Source organism: Acanthochromis polyacanthus, chromosome 11 (assembly GCF_021347895.1).
Source record: "Acanthochromis polyacanthus isolate Apoly-LR-REF ecotype Palm Island chromosome 11, KAUST_Apoly_ChrSc, whole genome shotgun sequence".
In the NCBI taxonomy this organism is placed as follows: domain Eukaryota; kingdom Metazoa; phylum Chordata; class Actinopteri; family Pomacentridae; genus Acanthochromis; species Acanthochromis polyacanthus.
Genome location: NC_067123.1, coordinates 12,696,133 through 12,714,874, shown reverse-complemented (window position 1 = coordinate 12,714,874; position 18,742 = coordinate 12,696,133). Strand labels below are relative to the sequence as shown.

The 18,742-nt window shown below is 36.0% G+C and overlaps 1 protein-coding gene across 3 annotated transcripts in view; it reads right to left on the bottom strand.

Moving 5' to 3' along the window:
• LOC110966091 (collagen alpha-1(XIV) chain-like) overlaps positions 1-18,742 on the bottom strand; it is a 332,534-nt gene that overhangs the window by 92,447 nt on the left and 221,345 nt on the right. For all 3 annotated transcript variants that reach the window (XM_051955093.1, XM_051955095.1, XM_051955094.1), the window contains 5 exons: positions 8,916-9,055; positions 6,978-7,101; positions 1,710-1,853; positions 940-1,104; positions 367-405 (listed from right to left, as the gene is read on the bottom strand). In XM_051955093.1, coding sequence (XP_051811053.1) covers positions 367-405; positions 940-1,104; positions 1,710-1,853; positions 6,978-7,101; positions 8,916-9,055 — 612 coding nt within the window. The remainder of the gene's footprint in view (positions 1-366; positions 406-939; positions 1,105-1,709; positions 1,854-6,977; positions 7,102-8,915; positions 9,056-18,742) is intronic.

The window sequence follows — 18,742 nt, the reverse complement described above, 5'->3', positions numbered from 1 at the left end:
TTTTACTAAGTTGAATGTATCTTCCAACAATTTGCTCCTCTGTTCACCGTTTCTGATTTTTTTGTCTCTTGACTGTTGGTCACTGCTTAATCTGTCATTAGATCTCAATTGCGCTGAAAAACACTGATATTTTCTTTGTTTTGTGCATGATTTGGTTATTGCAAAAAGTCTGGCCGATAATTTGAACAAGAAATTCAGAATAAAGTGATTTTGATAAAATATCACAATTTAAAGCTTAGATTTGGGTTTTTTTTTTTACTTTTTGGCTCTGATAAATGGGGTAATTTGGTTATATTCTATCCAAGAGAAAACATGCTTTAGGGTTCAGAAAATTAAAGCATGAATTCAACATGGTTGAACTTTCACCTGGAGTTGTGCTGCCGCTCATCGGTACAGATGGACAAGCTGCAAAAGACAGAAAGACGCTTGATTATAAACCTTCCAATACAAAATAGAATCCTGTAAACACATGCAACTATGGTCAATACTGCAAATAAGCAACATTACATATGATAACTATTGGTAAATATTGATATATATAGGTGTAGTGCTGCCAGAGTGACGCTATTAATATTTAAACTTTGCGACACCGATCCTATTTCTGTTCTGAAAGCAATTTTGACTCAAGCTCTGTTGTTTGCTTTACAATTAATAATTGATTATTGGCCTGACTTCCGTGTGTCCAGATTTTGCATTGTCAGTCAGAGTGCTTGGTAAACCTTCATCTTCAGTCTAACATTTGATTGTGTGGTCAGTTCAATTTGACTAATGTATGTAAATTTGCCACAGTTACAAAACCTTAGAAACAAGACAACTCAATGGTCCACATGTGACATAAGTGCCTAAACAAACAACACTACAACTTCTGATTGGCACTGAAATGACTTTATTCTAAAAGTAAAGCCCAACTTCACCAAACGGTTTGAAACTGTTACTCACTAGCGGTGGCGGCTTCGCACACGAAGGTCACCAGCTTCTCTTCGATCTTCTTAAAGGCATCCAGATCGTCCACAAAAAAGACGTGTCTGTCACTGGGTTTGCTGGCGATGCTCACCAGCTCTCCATAGTCGGCATCAGCAAAACCGATGGCGAACACAATGTAACCTTTAGAGGGAGACAGAGTAGGAAAAATGGAGAAATTGGATGAGGACTTTAAACTGCATCTTTTACAAGCCTGGAAATGATGTTGTCTTGAATTTCATTATTATGTAACAGGTTACACCAGAATCAGAAAGGTTTTATTGCCAAGTAGGTTTTCACATACCAGAAATGTGACTTGGTGTTTTAGGAAACAACAGTAAAACAGTACATATAGATTAAAAGTGTGTAAATAAGAAGCAGAGTTACAAGTCAAATTAGCAGAAAGTGTAATCAAGGGTTTGTAAATCACAAAAAGTGATGGAAATATTTCCAGTGCGCAGGAATGTGTAAAGTAGTTACTCGAGAGTAAGTAACATAAACAAGAACTTGAAAAGTGCAAGAGCATAATATTAATCTTATTTAAAAGCTGTCTTGTTATGTGTTAAGTGTGGTGGGATAATACGAAGACATATAAAAATCACTCGGATTTGCCATGCGATCACCAGAAAAGAGAATATTTTTAAAATATCAAATAAAACAAATCATTCAGCTTTCAGTTAATTTGCTAAGCCTTCTCAAATCCTGAAAACCCTCTGGGGCTTCTCGAACATAAACATCCAGCTTCTGACCTGCCATCTGCATCTCTTTGGAAACTTTGTTGACGTCATCCTGCGATCGACCGTCGGTGAGAACCACCAGGACGTTGGGGATTCCTTTCCGGAGTCCTGCCTCGGCTATAAAGATGTTCTCCTTCACGTGCTGGATGGCTCGACCTGATCGGGCAAAGAGAGGCATTGATCCATGTCAACTTGGATTTATTGACTCCAGTATATCTTACAGAAGGCAGCATGATGCATTTTTTTGTGTTTTCATTTTTGGAGGCAACTATTTTCACTAGAAACTGTGAATAAATTCCACCATACAACCTTACACTTCGCTATGCAGCAGTTCAGTCTTCTGGGAATTTATGCAACATTTTGGAAATTTTATGAGATACTACAACATTTGCACATTTTAAAAAAACTATTTGAGAAACCTTGTAATACACAAAGTAATGTCCTTAATGTCAGTAACTTAAGTTTCATTGTAATGTCTCCCATTTACATGTATTTATCACATTGTATTCTGCCCTAAAGTGTATTTTAAACTGCTCACATGTGACGTCCACTGTAGCTTTATCTCGCCTCAAATATTAGATTCTGAAATAAAATGTCCAATTAGACATGTTTATGTTTTTGGAAGAATTAAAGACACTCCACAAGAAAAAGAAAAAAACTCACTCAATTTATAACTATTTATATAAGAAAGGACTCGAAGTAAGTATTTTTGGATGTGCAGTAATGGGAATTTGGTTCCATTTCTGGTTGCAACTTTTACGTCATTCAAAACAGCTTATATAAGAAACAGGACGTAGAGTTTATTTCCTGTTTGATTTTCCTTAGACGATGAAGCGTCCTCATGTGCAGCTGTGCAGTTTTAATTTACTTCCAATTAAACTGCCATGTGTGAAATACTCGTGGCAGCAGCTTCTGTAGTCGGCTTTGTGACACACAGAAGAGTTGCGACCCAGGTTCACTTAACTGGCAGCCATATTTTAGGTTTCACTGAAATAATTTATCACTGTCGAGTGAAAACTGGACTCAAAACTGGAGCGTGCAGTGTGACGACAGGGCATGTGGGAAAGTAAAATAGTAAGCAGTAATAGTAAAATTGATGCTTATACTGTGTGTTCCAGATAATTATGCAAATGTGATTTTTCGTTATTGTGAAGAGGCTTTTTGCTTAATTTTACTAAATCTGCTTTTTTACTATTGCAAAGGCCTATTGTGAGCATTATTTGGTAGTTTTGGAATATTTTTAAATCCAATTTTCTAGAATATGACTGTTCCAGATAATTATGCAAGTCAAATAAAAAATAAACAAAGTTCAGTTTTAAAAGTAAACACATTTATTTTATACCAACAAGTATATAACATGATAATCTTTATTTTTAAAACAAAATTCAACAATGGTATAATAAAAAAATAACAATTTTAAACAATATTTAATTGAAAATGTGTTTATCACATGTTGATATAACCGCCTTTCTTCTGCAATACTTTAACCAGTCTAGAATCAACTGAGCATGTGAGCTTTTTGATGGTTTTAGAGGCAAAGTTCTTGCTTGTGGTCAATATTGCTCTCCAAAGACTGTCCTTAGAAGAAAACCGGCGGCCATTGGCGTACAACTCCTGTTTGAGAATTGCCCAAAGATTCTCTATTGGGTTTAGATCTGGTGAAGCAGGGGGCCATGTCATCAGGCGTTTGTCCTTGAAATTCTTCTTGGCCAGCCACTCTTTGCATTGTCCTGCATGAAGATGATGCTCTTCTTGTAACTGGCAGGCTTTGATTTGTACCATGGTATAAAATTTTGTTCCAAGAACTTGGTGTAATTTTCCGAGTTCATTTTTACTCTTCTCTAGAATTTGCAATAGTAAAAAAGCAGATTTAGTAAAATTAAGCAAAAAGCCTCTTCACAATAACGAAAAATCACATTTGCATAATTATCTGGAACACACAGTACTGTTTCGACTTATGTTTATATTTTTAGGCCATGTTTTTCTATTTCTTTTTATAGTTTTAGGTCATATTTTTTATTTGTGCTTTTTTATATTTTTTAAGATTTTTTTTCCGCTTATGTTTACATATTTTGGTCATATTTTTTGACTTATGTGTATATTTTTAAACCATATTTTTCTATTTCTGTTTTTAGGTAATATTTTTCTACCTGTGTTTATATTTTTTGGTTGTATTTTTTCTATTCATGTTTATATTTTTAGGACATATTTTTCTGCTTATGTTTATATTTTAGGTCAGATTTTTCTTCTTAAGTTTGCACTTTTAAGTAATATTTTACTACATATGTTTAAGTATTTAGGACATGTTTTTCTACTTAAGGTTCTATTTTTAGGTCATTTTTCTGCTTAGGTTTCTATATTTAGGTCAAATTTTTCAACTAATTTTTATATTTTTTGGTCATATTTTTCTTATTTTGTTTATATTTTTAGACCACATTTTTCTACTTATGTTTCTATTTTAGGTCATATTTTTCTGCTTATTTTTCTATTTTTAGGTCATATTTTTCTATTTACATATATATTTTTAGGTCAGATTTTTCTATTAATGTGTATATTTTTACGTCATGTTTTACACTTAGATTTATATTTTTACGTCATATTTTCCTACTTATGTTTATATTTTTACATCATATTTTTCTATTTATATTTTTAGTTCAGAATTTATACCTTTTTTGTATTTTTAGGTCATAATTTTCTACTTATGTTTATATTTTTGGGTCAGGTATGTTTATATTTTGTGCGGTTTATATTTCTGACTTTGAATGGGAGCAACTGTAACATAAGCAATTTCCCTTCGGGAATCAGTTAAGTATTTCTGATTCTGTTTTTCGTTTGTTGTTGATATTATTTCAGGGTGGAATTCGGGTGTCTAAAAGATCCTCAATATATGATAATCAGTTAATGACATATTGATGTAAATGAACATCATGTGGACCAAAAGCGAGGAAACCACATTCGAAGCAGCAGACATAATAAATGGAGAGAATCTGTTTTCTGTGTTCTGTCCATCCAGTAAGGAGTCTTTCTGTAGGAGTCCAGATCTAAGATAATGTCACGGACACTGAAATATGAAGTTACAGCGCTCTGGAGTTGTTTGAAGAAATTAAGACATCAAACTTACTTATGTGAGCAGAGTGGTAACTTTAGTGGCATCTAGTGGTGACGTAGTAAACTGCAACTGACTGAATACCTCCTTAACATCTCGATTCAACAATTTTGCAATGCTGTTTTCTGGGTGCTTAGATTTGGTTACTGACAGTCGGATCAGTCACAAATTAGTAGCTCAATAGCTGTTGAAAAGTTAAACATCCAGTCATTCTCTCCATTTTAACACTTTTCGGCTGATAATTAGTAAATTTTTTTATGATTTTTTTTTTGCAGCTTTTCAATGCCCCTGGCTTGTTTTTTGTGGCTCAGGAGTTAATCATATGCTATTCTGTTTGCTTCTATTCAAAATTCTACCTTCAAGTATTTACCAAACAACACACATTCGCTGTTACAAAAAAAAAAGAGCTCATTAGTATCTCCTTTTTTTAAAAAAACTTTACAGTTCATATTGACCTCAGGATTCTCTCCTGGTCATGAGATTGCTGCACGGTTGTTACATTTCAATAAAGCAATAAAGTAGCAGCAGGTTTTTAAATAGATCCAGCAATCAAATATCCTGCAGGCCGCTGGGAACGCCAGCAAACAGACTCTTAATTGCAGTGTGCGGAAGGTAGCGATTGAGTGCTTTTAAAATCCCAAACTGTTGCATTCTGCTAGAAATTAAAGATTTTACAGAGCAACATCAGCATCGGGAGAAACTCCTCCCCGGCAGTGATGGTGGAACAAACCTGCAGTCTCATCCCTGCGCCGTTTGGTAAACACTGATTAATGACTGCACTTCTCACTGCTTCCCAACAGACTTCCTCTCTTTACACAGACTCCAGACATAAAGGCTGCTGTGCACTTATGAACGACACTGCATCAGGATGTGTTTTGCATGCACGAAGACACCAAGGAAAGAAAAACACGTGCACAGGGACACAACGCACAGAAGACGGACTTAATTTACCTTCTGCTAAATAAGTATTGATAATGTCATTAGGAAGTCAAGTTTGTGCTCAGGTGTCTTTCTTGCATTTAGAGGTTGTAGCAAAATTTTGTTTGGACTCGGATGAATTGTATTTGTGCTGTGATGATCATAACCAAGTCTGGGCATGACTGTTGATAGACCTGATCGTGAAAATGTTTTCTACTGTTTTGTTATGGTATATAATTATATTGTGACCAGCGTCAAGCACCAAGCCCAAATAACCCTAAGACTGTGAGACTCAACATTATGACCACTGACAGGTGAAGTGAATAACATTAACCATATTTGTCACTGCTTAGGGTGAAGCTGAAGGGAGTGTCAGTCAGTGACCAGCTGGCAGCGTGGACCATCAAGATAGTTATCTCACAGACAGACCCCAGTGTGCGAAGCTACAGGACTGTGTGCCTGATGCGGTGGTCACAGGCGCCCTCCAGGGTATACTACTCTCACCTTTCCTCTTCACCCTGTACACATCAGATTTCGGGTACTCCACGGACAGTTGTCCTCTCCAGAAGTTCTCCGGTGACACTGCCATCATATGATGCGTGTCAGAGGGGAACGACTGTGAGTACGGGAAGGTCATCATGGACTTTGTCAACTGGTGTGAGCAGAACCCCTTTTAAATGAACGGCAGCAAGACAAAGGAGATCGATTTTCACAGGCAACCCTCAAACACTCCATCGCTGAACATCCAGGGACTTGACATTGCGAGAGTGAGGACCGACAAGTACCTGGGCATTGACCTAAATGACAAACTGGACTGGACAGATAACAGACTCTGTTATCGTATCTAGGGTGACCTATGTAGTGTGAGGCTGGTGGTTTCAATGTTGAGGCTGATCTCTGTAAGTTTGCATTTGTTCTTTGAATCTTGGTCAGACCTCTGAACATGAGCTTGGTCTCAGAGCTCTGCCATTCCAGCTGAAACATTCACTCTGCATTTCTCTTCTTTACTGTTCTTTATTTTTTTTAAATAAATTACAAAGACAAATACTGTTGCATTTAGACTGTTGTTGCTATGGCTCGTCCAAATTTCCACAGCAGAGATGATTTCTTCTGTGGATTTCATCAGTGGCAGAAACTGAACACATTTGTTTCTGTGTTTCAACCACACAACATCCATTCCTGAAACTTCACCAGACTTCAACACCAGCTCCACAGGTTTTCATCATTAAGTTGTGTTTTCTCCTCCTGGATCTTACCTGTCTTGGTGTTTCCTCCCTTGTAGGTGATCTTGTTGATGGCGTCCAGCAGTCGCTCCTTGTCGCTGTACGAGTTCAGCTTGAACTCAGTCCGGGCGTCGTCGCTGAACTGGACGATCGCCACCTGTCAGACAACACAGCAAAAATCAGCAAAAATGTGCAACATTTTAGCCTAAGCTGCTGCTACAGTTTTTCTATTTGCCTCTAGTAGGTGCTTTGGTTTTTAATTTATATTTTCTGCAATCATGGAAATCAAACAAATGAAGTGGAGGGTTTTTCCTCTTCTCTTTCCCCTGATGTTTATTTCCACTATACTTCTATTTCTTGTGTCCTTGTGGACACCTGAGGTTTATTTGCCAATCAAGACCCAGCAGTATGTCGAAACCAGCTCTTCTCTCCAGAAATCAACTCGTAACTCCTCCCTCTTCTCCACAAATGTCAAACAACTGTAATTTATTTATTTTAACGTTTGTTTTAATATCCTGTTTTACACAGTCTTTAGTTATATTCTTAATGCGTTTAGTTATTTTATTTTGTTCTAGATTCCTATGTTTCCTCAGTTTGGGGCCGTCTACATCTGGGGCTGTGGTTGGCTCTCGGTCCGGTGATGCCGACTTGGGATCCACTCAGGCGTTTTGGTAGGTGGGGAGGCTTCTGCCTTTCCCTTTGCCCCTGCCATGGTGCACCCTAGGCTGGTGTTTGGGCTGTCGGCGTCTGCTGCCCCGGGTGCAGACGGCTCTCAAAGATGGTGTTTCCTCGACCTGGTTCCTCTGTGCTCAACCAACCCATGTTGTTATGTTTGTATTTCATCTAGGCTGGTGGATGAGGGGGTAGGAATGGGGGTGGGTTCTTCGGGAAAGTGTGTGTGTGTGTGTGTGTGTGCGTGCGTGCGTGCGTGCGTGCGTTTTATTCTCTGTGCGTTTTATTCTATGTAAAGCACTTTGTGCTGCATTTCTAATGTATGAAAAGTGCTTTATAAATCAAGATTGATTGATTGAACTGCAAGTCTTCTCTTTTTTTCTCTGTCCTGGTCTTATTTCTGTATTGGTTTCTAATCTCCTTTTTTACTAACTCCCAGAACCCATTTTTTTTCCCACATTTTTCCTCACTGTGGGCTCATTTTTCACTGCAATACAAAGTCCTGCAACTCATTGGAATCAGCAATTTATAAAAGACATATTGAATAAGGTGATTTTGATGAAATATAATTTTGAGCTGAGGGTTGGATTAAGTTTAACAACAAAATGGCACATCAAGCATGATTAGTTCAAAGACCACTGAAAAGTCAAAGTGAAGTGGTTGGACACAGGAGATGAACCTCTGTCTCCTGTTGAAGTAATGTGATTTATGCCGCCTCTTTTTTCCTTTATATGACTGTTTTGAACAGGGAATATCTACACATCTATCAAATACTAATCCAGGTAGCATTGAAACTAAAGGACTTGTGCGTTTCCAGCTAAAGTTAATGTATTTTCAATTTTAGCCACATGTCAGTAACAACTACCTGTTTAACTCTGAGATAATCAGTTGTTGAAAGAACATTGTTTGATGATAATTTAAGCCATGGATCCAGTAAAGAATGGTACAAGGAGTGCTATATGAGCAGTGCAGTCAATACTGACACCTCCACGGCAGCACTCAGCAGATTACCACTGAAGATCTCTTACATTAGTCAGTCTCTGCTGCCTCCATAGTTTACAACAACCCACCAACATACAGGACAAGGCTGAGAATCCTGCTGCGCTTCCGGCAAAGAGCAGCTTTTGCCACATTCCCAAAAGTGAAAGCTCCAAGTCTCTGCTTCTAGGTTTGTTTTTCTGGTTTTCCTGCACTGCTGTCAATAACTTTCCAGTTAAACAGAACACCGGGAGACACTAGGAGTTTTGGATGTCAATGCTGTCACACTCTTTAAAGAAGGTCAAACCAACTCTGTGGTACCTGAGTGCCATCCGGGCCGATCTGGTCCAGAGCTCCAGTGGTGCTGTAGAGGAATCGGATGATCTTCAGGAAGTTATCGTCGCCGATGCTCCAGGAACCGTCGACCAGGAAGACCAGGTCTGCTTTGGCTGCTTTACAAACTGAACACAAGGCAGATATTTATCATCATTAAGTTACTATTCCTCAGGTTTATCCTTAAAGATTCTTCCGATGTGATTTTTGGCATCTAAATCGTCCTGCAGCTTTGAGAAAACCCATAGAAACTATATATCAAAACATGCAGCTCAATCACTGTTTAACTGTTTGGCAGTGCAGAAGGATTAAAACATTTTGGGAAGAGGTCAGAGCTACAAGTGAGAATTTTATTTCAAAAGGAATTTCATTTTACCCTGAATTGCTTCTACTTGGTCTGTATCCAAAAGAACAAAATTATCGTAAGAATGAACAAATATTGATGAATCTTAGCTTTCTAAATGTTATGTTTTATTCTGGAAAACAACTAAACAGACAAATTATCACACATTGGATAAGACAAACCTTGCACTGGAGAAAATCACTAACACACTCAAGGACAGACAAAAACAATATGAGGAAGTTTGGTGACCCTTAAATATGTAGAGGACATAGATTTGGCAGAAAGTAATGCTGACGATTGACTTTGTTGTGGGAAAGGAGAGGTTCATTTGTTTGACAGGTCATATTTTCTCCTGTGGGTGGTTTTTTGTTCTTTTTATGTATAATATAATTTTTACCAAATTAGTAAAGAACCGCCTTAAAAATCCCCATTGAAATGAAAGGGAAGTGGTGCAGACAACCGCCAAAACCTAGCCATCTTTGAAACCCTGTAGCTCTGCTATACTTTACGGTAGAAATTTTGTTCAAAGTTTAAGCGGGTCACAAGACTTTACTGTGATACCTTTCAATCCGTGTTTTGATATCTTTTAGGGTTTTGATACAGTCGCAGTTTGAGTTTTATAAATATTTTTAAAATCCTGAATTTTTCTTCAGCTAGCTCAATTTGACCAAATTAATTTTAGGAAAAAAGTGGCAATAACCTCAACTCCTGCTCACAATTTCTCCTACATGAACAATTTATACATGAAACGTAGGCATTTTTGTCTTTTTTATGCAATGGGAGTCTCATTGCTGTAAGATTTTTTTTCATAAATCACCTTAGACTACAGCGAGTGCTGACCAAAACTCTAATTCACTCCCATTATATCAGAGCTCCAAAATATCAGATGAAAATCAGAAACACAGAGTCTCACTAACCTGTCACCGAATCTGTATAATACACAGCATAGACATAGCTGTGACTGTTTTATTGAGGTCTAATCCTCAGTCTAGGGGTTTGCTACCCTCTGTTCTGCTCACTGGAAGCGACCAGTGACTTACTGCTGATTGGCTGATTGACACACAAAGCAAAAGCTCAACAATCTAAAAAAGCACTAATCAGGGTCTGTGACACATTTGGCTTTCAAAATAAAATTCATTTACATGAATTATGCCTAACATATGGGTAATTACAGCAGCCTTGGCACACTAAAGTTTCTTCTCAGTTTGTTTATTTATTTATTTATTTTGCTTGCTTTGCTGCAGGATGGTTTAACTTCAAGATCCTGACTGTTAAATAAAAATCAAACCATTTCTTCATAGATTTTCTTTGGATTCATTTGTTTCATCAATGTGCAAATAAACAAAATGACTTTATTCTGATGGATGCCAACTCAGAAGTGAAAATAAAAGCGGCCTGTGAGCAAAGAGAACCCTTTGATTAATTAGACTTGAAGAGGACTTGACTTTGTAAACGATTAAAACTGTGTTAAACTCATTAAATGCGTCACTCTGCAACAATCATTCCAGTCATTCCCTTTTCTCCTTGAATTAAATCACATTTAAGGGTCAGCTGGTGGCCAATTGATTCTGTCATCTTTGTTTACTGCAAGCAGTTACTAAATAAATTACAAAATGGAAAAAAAAAACAACAACACTGATTTTCTTTCATAATAAAGCGCCTCCTGCAACGGGCATTAATCAAGTGTTTCTCAAGGGAGGGGATAGATTTGTTTGGGCTTTAGGGAGTGAGGCTACAGCTACATACTGTGCACTAACAAAGTGTGGAAACTGTGAAAACCAGAATTGATGCTTTGCTTTGCAAATAAAACCAGGTAGGTATGCAGGCTGACTGATGAACTTTGTGATTTTAGTGTTAATTAAAGATGGAGTTTCTATGTTGGAAAATGGTTTTATGTGTTTGGACTAAAGAGATCACGATATTAGAAATTTGGTAGTTGGTATAAATACCCACTCTTTTAATAGGTAGGTTTTTAAATGATCACTCGGCACGCTGCTGCTTGGTTCTTAAGAAATACCAGAACACAAGATTAGTTTTAGACCCAATTTAAAGATTTACTCATCATATTTGAAGCACTTCATGGTGACAACTTTAAAAATTTCTTCTCAAAATGTAGCTTTAATTTTAAAAAACCCTTTGATTAACTCAGAATTCCGAGCAGTTTGTGACAATATCAACACCATTTTAGTGGTTTTTGCACCTTGACAGGAAAATGGTCTGAGGTTAAGTGAACACTTTTAGTCGGCAACATCATTCACCCTCTGAACTCCAAGCAGTTTCTGAGCATTTTTTGCGTCAGTTACATCTGTTTACTCACTGTGGATTAATTTTTCACTGCAATATTAAGTCCTGAATGGAAACAATAGAATCATTACTAGAAGTAGAGAGAACTCAGAAATGTTTTTTGTGCTGTATGACACAGTTATATTCCTAAAGAAAGACTGAATTTGCATTTCTTTTATTTATTTTACAGAACCTTGCCTTACCAAAACTGGAGAAAAACGGTGACTCTACACATTCTAAAAAATGAAATTTTTTTAACTGTGATTTTTAAAATCAATTTACTGTTATTTTATAAATTTCATAATTTGTTAAAACACAGAAAAAAGTATTCATTGATGTGCTTATTGTTAAAAAAATACAAAACACAATAAAAAAATTAGATTTACCTATATTATAAATATTGTCCACAAAACATCTTTTTTCCTTTTTTATAAATGGTATTTTTTTTCTTTACATTTCACTGTATTTTTACTGCATTAAAATCAGCAAAAAACCCACAAAACATTTTTGACAAACATTTGTCATTATATCAAATAAAAATTCTTTGTGAAGGATTTGTTTTATGGATCTTTGTTTTGTTAAATTACAGATAATAATTAGTAAAATCACAGACAAAGTAATAATTTACATGTTGACTGTAAAAACAAAAGTATGTGAACAACATAATGTCCTTGTCAAAAATCTGTATTTTAACAAATAGTAATTTATTCTTTTACAATTTTACAGCATTTATAACAGCTACAAAATATAATTATTTCACAGATATTTTCAACATCTCAACAGTTTTTGAACATTACAGCATTCCACTTCTTTTGTTGAAATATTTTTCTGGCACATTTCCCACCAGTTATTTTTTTACCGGTGTAAATATTTTACTACTTTCAGTTTCAATTTGTTTCTACACTTGTCTCTTCTTTGTTCTGCGTAAACACTGCCTGCAGTTCAGCTGAAAAGTCTCGTGTGATACCATGAAACTGAGGTTAAAGAAAAAAAAAGCTATTTTGCCATCACATAACAAATTGCACTTCAGTTACTAATGCCTGCTTGGTTGCAGAATGTTTAGTTTTTAATAGAGTGGTTTGTTTTTTGGTGACTTTATAGATGAGACATGTTACATAAAGTTAATTCAATGAAGCATCAAGATTTTTAGGTGAAATCTGATCAAGTGTCCGGATGCAGCAGCATGTTAGAGCTGATTAGTTGAAAGACTGTCTGAAGATTCTTTCTGTTTTTATAGTTTCTGGCTGTGACAAATTGCTAAATTTTAGTGATATCTTTCTTTCTTTCTTTCTTTTTTTTTTAACAATATTGTCCAAATCCACAGGCAGGTTTTAGGGTTAAGAGGATTAATTGAGGCACACATTTTTCTGTTTTGCTTATATTAGACTAATATGTGCTTATATTTTTATTATATTATATTAGACTTTTGTTATTTGATTGCATGTTAATTTTGTATTCCTTTATCTGTTCAGATTCAACCATGATAGGTCCTTTATGTTTGTTTTTTTAGAAAATTCTGAATAGTTCTGAAAAGTTCTTATTTATTATTCTTACTATGAAAAAACAAGTTGAGATGTTTGTAGACTTAATGTCTTAATGTAATGTGTTCTTCAGCATTTTGAACATAAATAACAAGCAGGTGAGACATTAACATTACATTGTTTTAAATTGCTGTTTAAATGAACTGCAGACGTGAAGAATGTGAATTACACGTTTGTAGAAATATTATCTGCTGTCACAGATCCAAGACTCACTGGTTTTACATCTAAATGACCTTTTGTGTCTCGTGCTGGAGGTTTCTCTGTAATTCTATATTATTTTACGCATGTGGTGATGGGACATTACTGCCACTTTCTTCAATAAATCTTTGAGTCTGTCAGAACTGTGTGCGAAATCTTTTTCTAAATGTACAGCATGGGGCAGATGTACACTAAACTGTCTTCTTCTCTGTCAAACTCTTCACTGTGACATTTTGATTTATAGAAATTGATATGTGGGTGAACAGCAGCTTCGCCTGTGTGTCAGTCAGCAAGAAGAAATCTGAAGAAATGTCTCGATTTCAAACTGAAGTTGTTTTAATTTGTCAGTGGAAGAAAGTCGAATCAGTTCATGTTTCTTGCAATCATGTTTCTTTGTTGTATGAAGGCCACGGGTGGACAATCAAGTTTGATTTCTGCAGATGACAGTATCATTGTGATGCTTGTTTTTCAGAGTTTACAGTGTTTTTCTGAGTTCTGCAGGTGCTTCAAAACTTCTGGTAAATACAGAAAACTGAGTTTTAGCATATGTACCTGAATAGGAAAGTTGTATAACTCTTTCGAGGTTCAAAGCCAACATGATGTTGAGTTTCTGTTGGTATTTTAAAATTTTCTATCATTATTGGTTCTACTGTCAGGTAGTTGTGTTAAGTAAGCTACAGCTTTGTGTATTTAACATTAATTTGATAGTATTATTGAGATGTCCCTCACACAAGAAAATAAAGTAAAAATAGCCTGAAAAAAGAGCCTTAAATTTAGCACTAAGTGCATGTAATCTGCCATGTGCGGTAATCTGCATTAATTAAATATGTTCAGTACATTTCATGACATTTAAATATTTTTATATAACCACAAACCACTTTGAAGGGTGTTTGAAAAGTATGTTATCTTTTTAAGAAATGGTAAAATTACAGTGTTTATCTACCAGAAACTGTCAAAATAGAAAGAATTGTGAGATTTTCCATATTTCTGACATTCCTTGAACTCATCATGTGTCACGATTTGCACGAGGTCAAAACAAAACAACAGAGCAAAATACAACAAAAACAAAAATCTGTGGCACAAGTGAAAGTAAAAATGTGTGTATTAACATTAGAAAATGGAATTTTCATATACATTTATGATTTTTTTCTTATGAAACTTTTCATTTTGTCAGATAAATTTTTTCATATGCATTTGTGAGTGTATTTCTGATAAATTTACCACTCCCATCTCAGAGAATATTCAGTTTTTTTTGCATGAATTTATACTTTTGTTCATAAATCTACCACCTTAATCTCAGTGAAGTTTCTCTCTGTCTTTTTTTTTTACTTTTACTGCCTTAATTTTGACAGAAATTTTCAAGTTTTTTTTCATATTTTTCCCAAAAATGTTTGATCGTATTCTCAGAGGAAATCTAAATTTTTCTCACATGAAACTGTCACATGAAAATATCTGTTGTATATCAGTGTAATGCTTTTCCTTGTACATCTACCTATTTAGTCTCAGGAAATTGCACTTTTTCCCCACATGAACTTGTGATTTTTTTCTCTCACTAAATTGCCACCTATACATCAGAAAATATTAAAGGCATTTTCCATGCGAATTTATGTTTTTTTTTCCCTCTGGAAATTTTCCTCCTTATTATCAGATTTTTTTTCTTTCACATGCATTTATGATTTTATTTCTTGCAAATTTACCACATCAATCTCAGAGAATATTTCCCTTTTTGTTTTACATGAATTGGTAGTTTTTTCATAAATCGAGCACCTTAAACTCTGCGAAATTTCATGTTTTTGTCACATAAATTTCAGTGATTTTTTTGCACATTTGCTGTTTTAATATCATAAAATATCCAAGATTTTTACACAAAATTGGTTTTCCCACAAATTCTTATAATATTTAAATTAGTATTTTTCCTAAATTAACAACTTCACATCAGAAAATGTCACAGGTACTTTCATCTGAAGTCTCTGGAAATTTTCCATTTTATTCTCAGAGAATAAATTTGTGACTTTTTCATATAAATTTACCAAATTAATCTCTGAGAATAACCACGTTTTTCCACATGATTTTGCATTTTTTTCTCCCTAAATTAGTGTCTTTACATCAGAAAATATAAGGACCTTTTCATGTGAATTTCTTAATTTTGTCTCTTCAATTTTTTTTGCTTTATTGTCAGAGAATAATTTTTTCACATATATTTGTGAGTTTATTTTTCGAAAATATTCCATTTTAATCTCACAGATGCTTATTCACATACATTTCAGTGTGGTTTTTGTGCATTTGCTTCCTTAACCCTTTAAGCTTCAGTCAATTCCAGCCGTTTTCAGTACAAAAAAAATCGCTAATATTCTATTTTTAAATAAAAAAAAATTACGAAAAATACAGGGAATATTGGACGCACATCGCGAGGTGCATTTCCTTGAAAACGACCGATTCATGGATTTTATACCGACTTCAGGACATGTTTTGGACAAAATAGTTTACTGGCTTGTGTCATCTGGATGTAAAAGGTTGGATTATGGCCGTTTTTTGTGGAATCTTTTTTTCTGTGTGTAATAATGAACCCGGAAATGTGAGTCGCGCTGTGTGCGTTGAAGCCGTGTATAGAGAACGGATGGATGAATATTTGTTTTTGTCGGACAAATGTGTTTTTCTCACCCGCTGTGGTAATCACATCTGAAAGTGGTTTATACCGGCGGATTCATGAGAATCTAAGCTTTCCATCGGCGTATAGTGTTTGTATAATCGTTTGCAGCCGTCGGACATTCTTGAAATTCCTATGCAAATTAGTACCCTTACGCACTGAAGCGTAAAGGGTTAATGCCATAAAATATCCAAAGTTTTTACACAAAATTTTTGACTTTTTTCTTATAAATTTATCAACTTTATAAGAATAACCAAGTTTTTTCACATGATTACAGGATTCCTTCACTTTCAAAACTGCTACGATTACATTAGAAAATATTAAAGGTATTTTCATGTGAATTCATGATTTTTGTCTGTGGAAATTTTCCACTTTTAACGTCAAAGAATTTTTAAAAAATCATATATATTTGCAAGTTTTTGTTTTGTTTTGTTTTTAAATATCCCACCTTAATCGCAATGATTTTTTCACATACTTTTCGGTGCATGTTTTTTCCTTGTAAATTTGCTGCCTTCATGTCATAAAATATCTACGATTTTTTAGACTAAATTTGTGATTTTTTTCTTATAAATTTACCAAAGCTTTTCACATGATTTTAGTATTTTTTTCCCCAATTAAAATGCCCCCCTTACATTTTTTGTTTATGTTTGTGATTTTTTTTCTTATAAAACCTAACCTCAGCGTCTATACAGCTTCATTTCAACAGAACATGACTAAATATTTCTAATTTCCATGCAGTTTGTTACTCCACCAAGGAACGGCGGAGTTATATGATGATCAGCGTACTTTTGTCTGTGAATCTGTCTGTCTGTCTGTCTCCAACATTACTCAAAAATGGAGTAATGGATTTGGATGAAATTTTCAGGGGAAGTCAGAAATGACACAAGAACCCCCTCATTAAATTTTCAGAGTGATGCGGCTTATAGTCTGGATCCATGACTTTGTTAAGGATTTCCCATTGCGAGATACAGCTGCCGGCACGGCGTTGCTGTAACCATGACGTGAACACTGCGTCAGTTAGCTACTGACAATCACATGATTGCCATCCTGCTACAAATTGACTGTGGTTCATCAGTTGGAAACCATACAAAGAATAAATTATTAAACTGTGGGGGTGTTTCTGAGTCCAATCAATTCCTGCCGCCCGCTTTGTAAGATAAAGTGGGTACGGAAAGTATTTAGACCCCTTGAAATTTTTCACTCTGTGTCATTGCAGCCATTTGACAAAATCAAAAAAGTTCATTTTATTTCTCATTAATGTACACTCAGCACCCCATCTTCAAATTTTTGCAAATTTATTGAAAAAAGAAAAACTGAAATATCACATGATCATAAGTATTCAGACCCTTTACAGCGACATTTATATTTAACTCACATGCTGTCCATTTCTTCTGATCCTCCTCGAGATGGTTCTGCTTCTTTATTGGAGTCCAGCTGTGTTTAATTAAACTGATTGGACTTGATTAGGAAAGGCACACACCTGTCTATATAAGACCTTACAGTTCACAGTGCATGTCAGAGCAAATGAGAATGATGAGGTGGAAGGAACTGCCCAAGGAGCTCAGAGACAGAATTGTGGCAAGGCACAGATCTGGCCAAGGTTAAGGCCCTGTCACACTCTAACGTATAGAGCCAGTGTCTGAGGAACGTATCGAATATTTCGAAAAATTGTTCATACGCACAACTTTTCAGCGTATGGGGTCGATTTTCAGTTAATAACCATTAGAGTAATGTGAGCCTAGCGTACCGTCAGCGTATGAGTAGCATATGAGTAGCGTCCGCATAGCGTATGTGAGCGTATGTGATGTGATGTGTATTTGAGTTGGACGTATACCGACGTATGAGTAACGTATATCAGCGTACCTCCGACGCATGAGAAACGTATGCGGAACGTCAGCCTAACGTATGAGGAGCGTACACAGCTGATGTTGGGACCAACCCTGTCCAGCAGTTCATAATACATTTCTTGAGGCATGCGTAGGAAGTTCCTGAAGGCTCTCTGATCTTCATTTCTCAATTCAACTATAAGCTGGTCATAAAGGCCAAATTGATGCCGCCTTCCAATCCAAGGTTTCACCCAGATTGCACGTCTCATTCTACGCCTTCTTCTTCTGTGTCTAGCATACTCAACTGCCAACTGTAACAAATCTTGGTGATGTTGCAGCACAGCAACCTCCATCTCTGAACTGCTGGTACAAACTGATACAGATTCGGAAATGTGAGACTTTATATACCCCCCATACGCTGGAAATACGCATGTAATACGCATGGGATAAGTTGGCTGTATGCTCAGAACACGTGAGGCATAAGTTGAGTACGTTAGACTGTCGTTAGAACTACCATCATAACGTTAGCCATTCGTTAGGCACACGTTCATTATACGCTCCTCTAACGCTAGGTTTCCTGACCCACTCAATTTCAACGTATGAGAAGCGTACTCGACGTATGTGTAACGTACCTTCAGCGTACCTCTAGCATGTTCAGCGTATGAGAAACATATGAGGAGCGTAAAATTCATTCGTTGGCATATGCTGAAAATCTTTGTGCATGTTCAAAAAATTTTTTGGCCATCAGCGTACATCAGCGTACACCGATGTACCCCGGTGTAGTAGAAATGTATTCCAGCGTACCCCTAGCGTGTTTCAGCATATGTCAGCGTATTCCCAAAAAGTCCATACGTTCCTCAGACGCTGGCTCTATACGCTAGAGTGTGACAGGGCCTTTAGAAAAGAATTTCTGCAGCACTCAAGGTTCCTAAGAGCACAGTGGCCTCCATAACCCTCAAATGGAAGGAGTTTGGGAC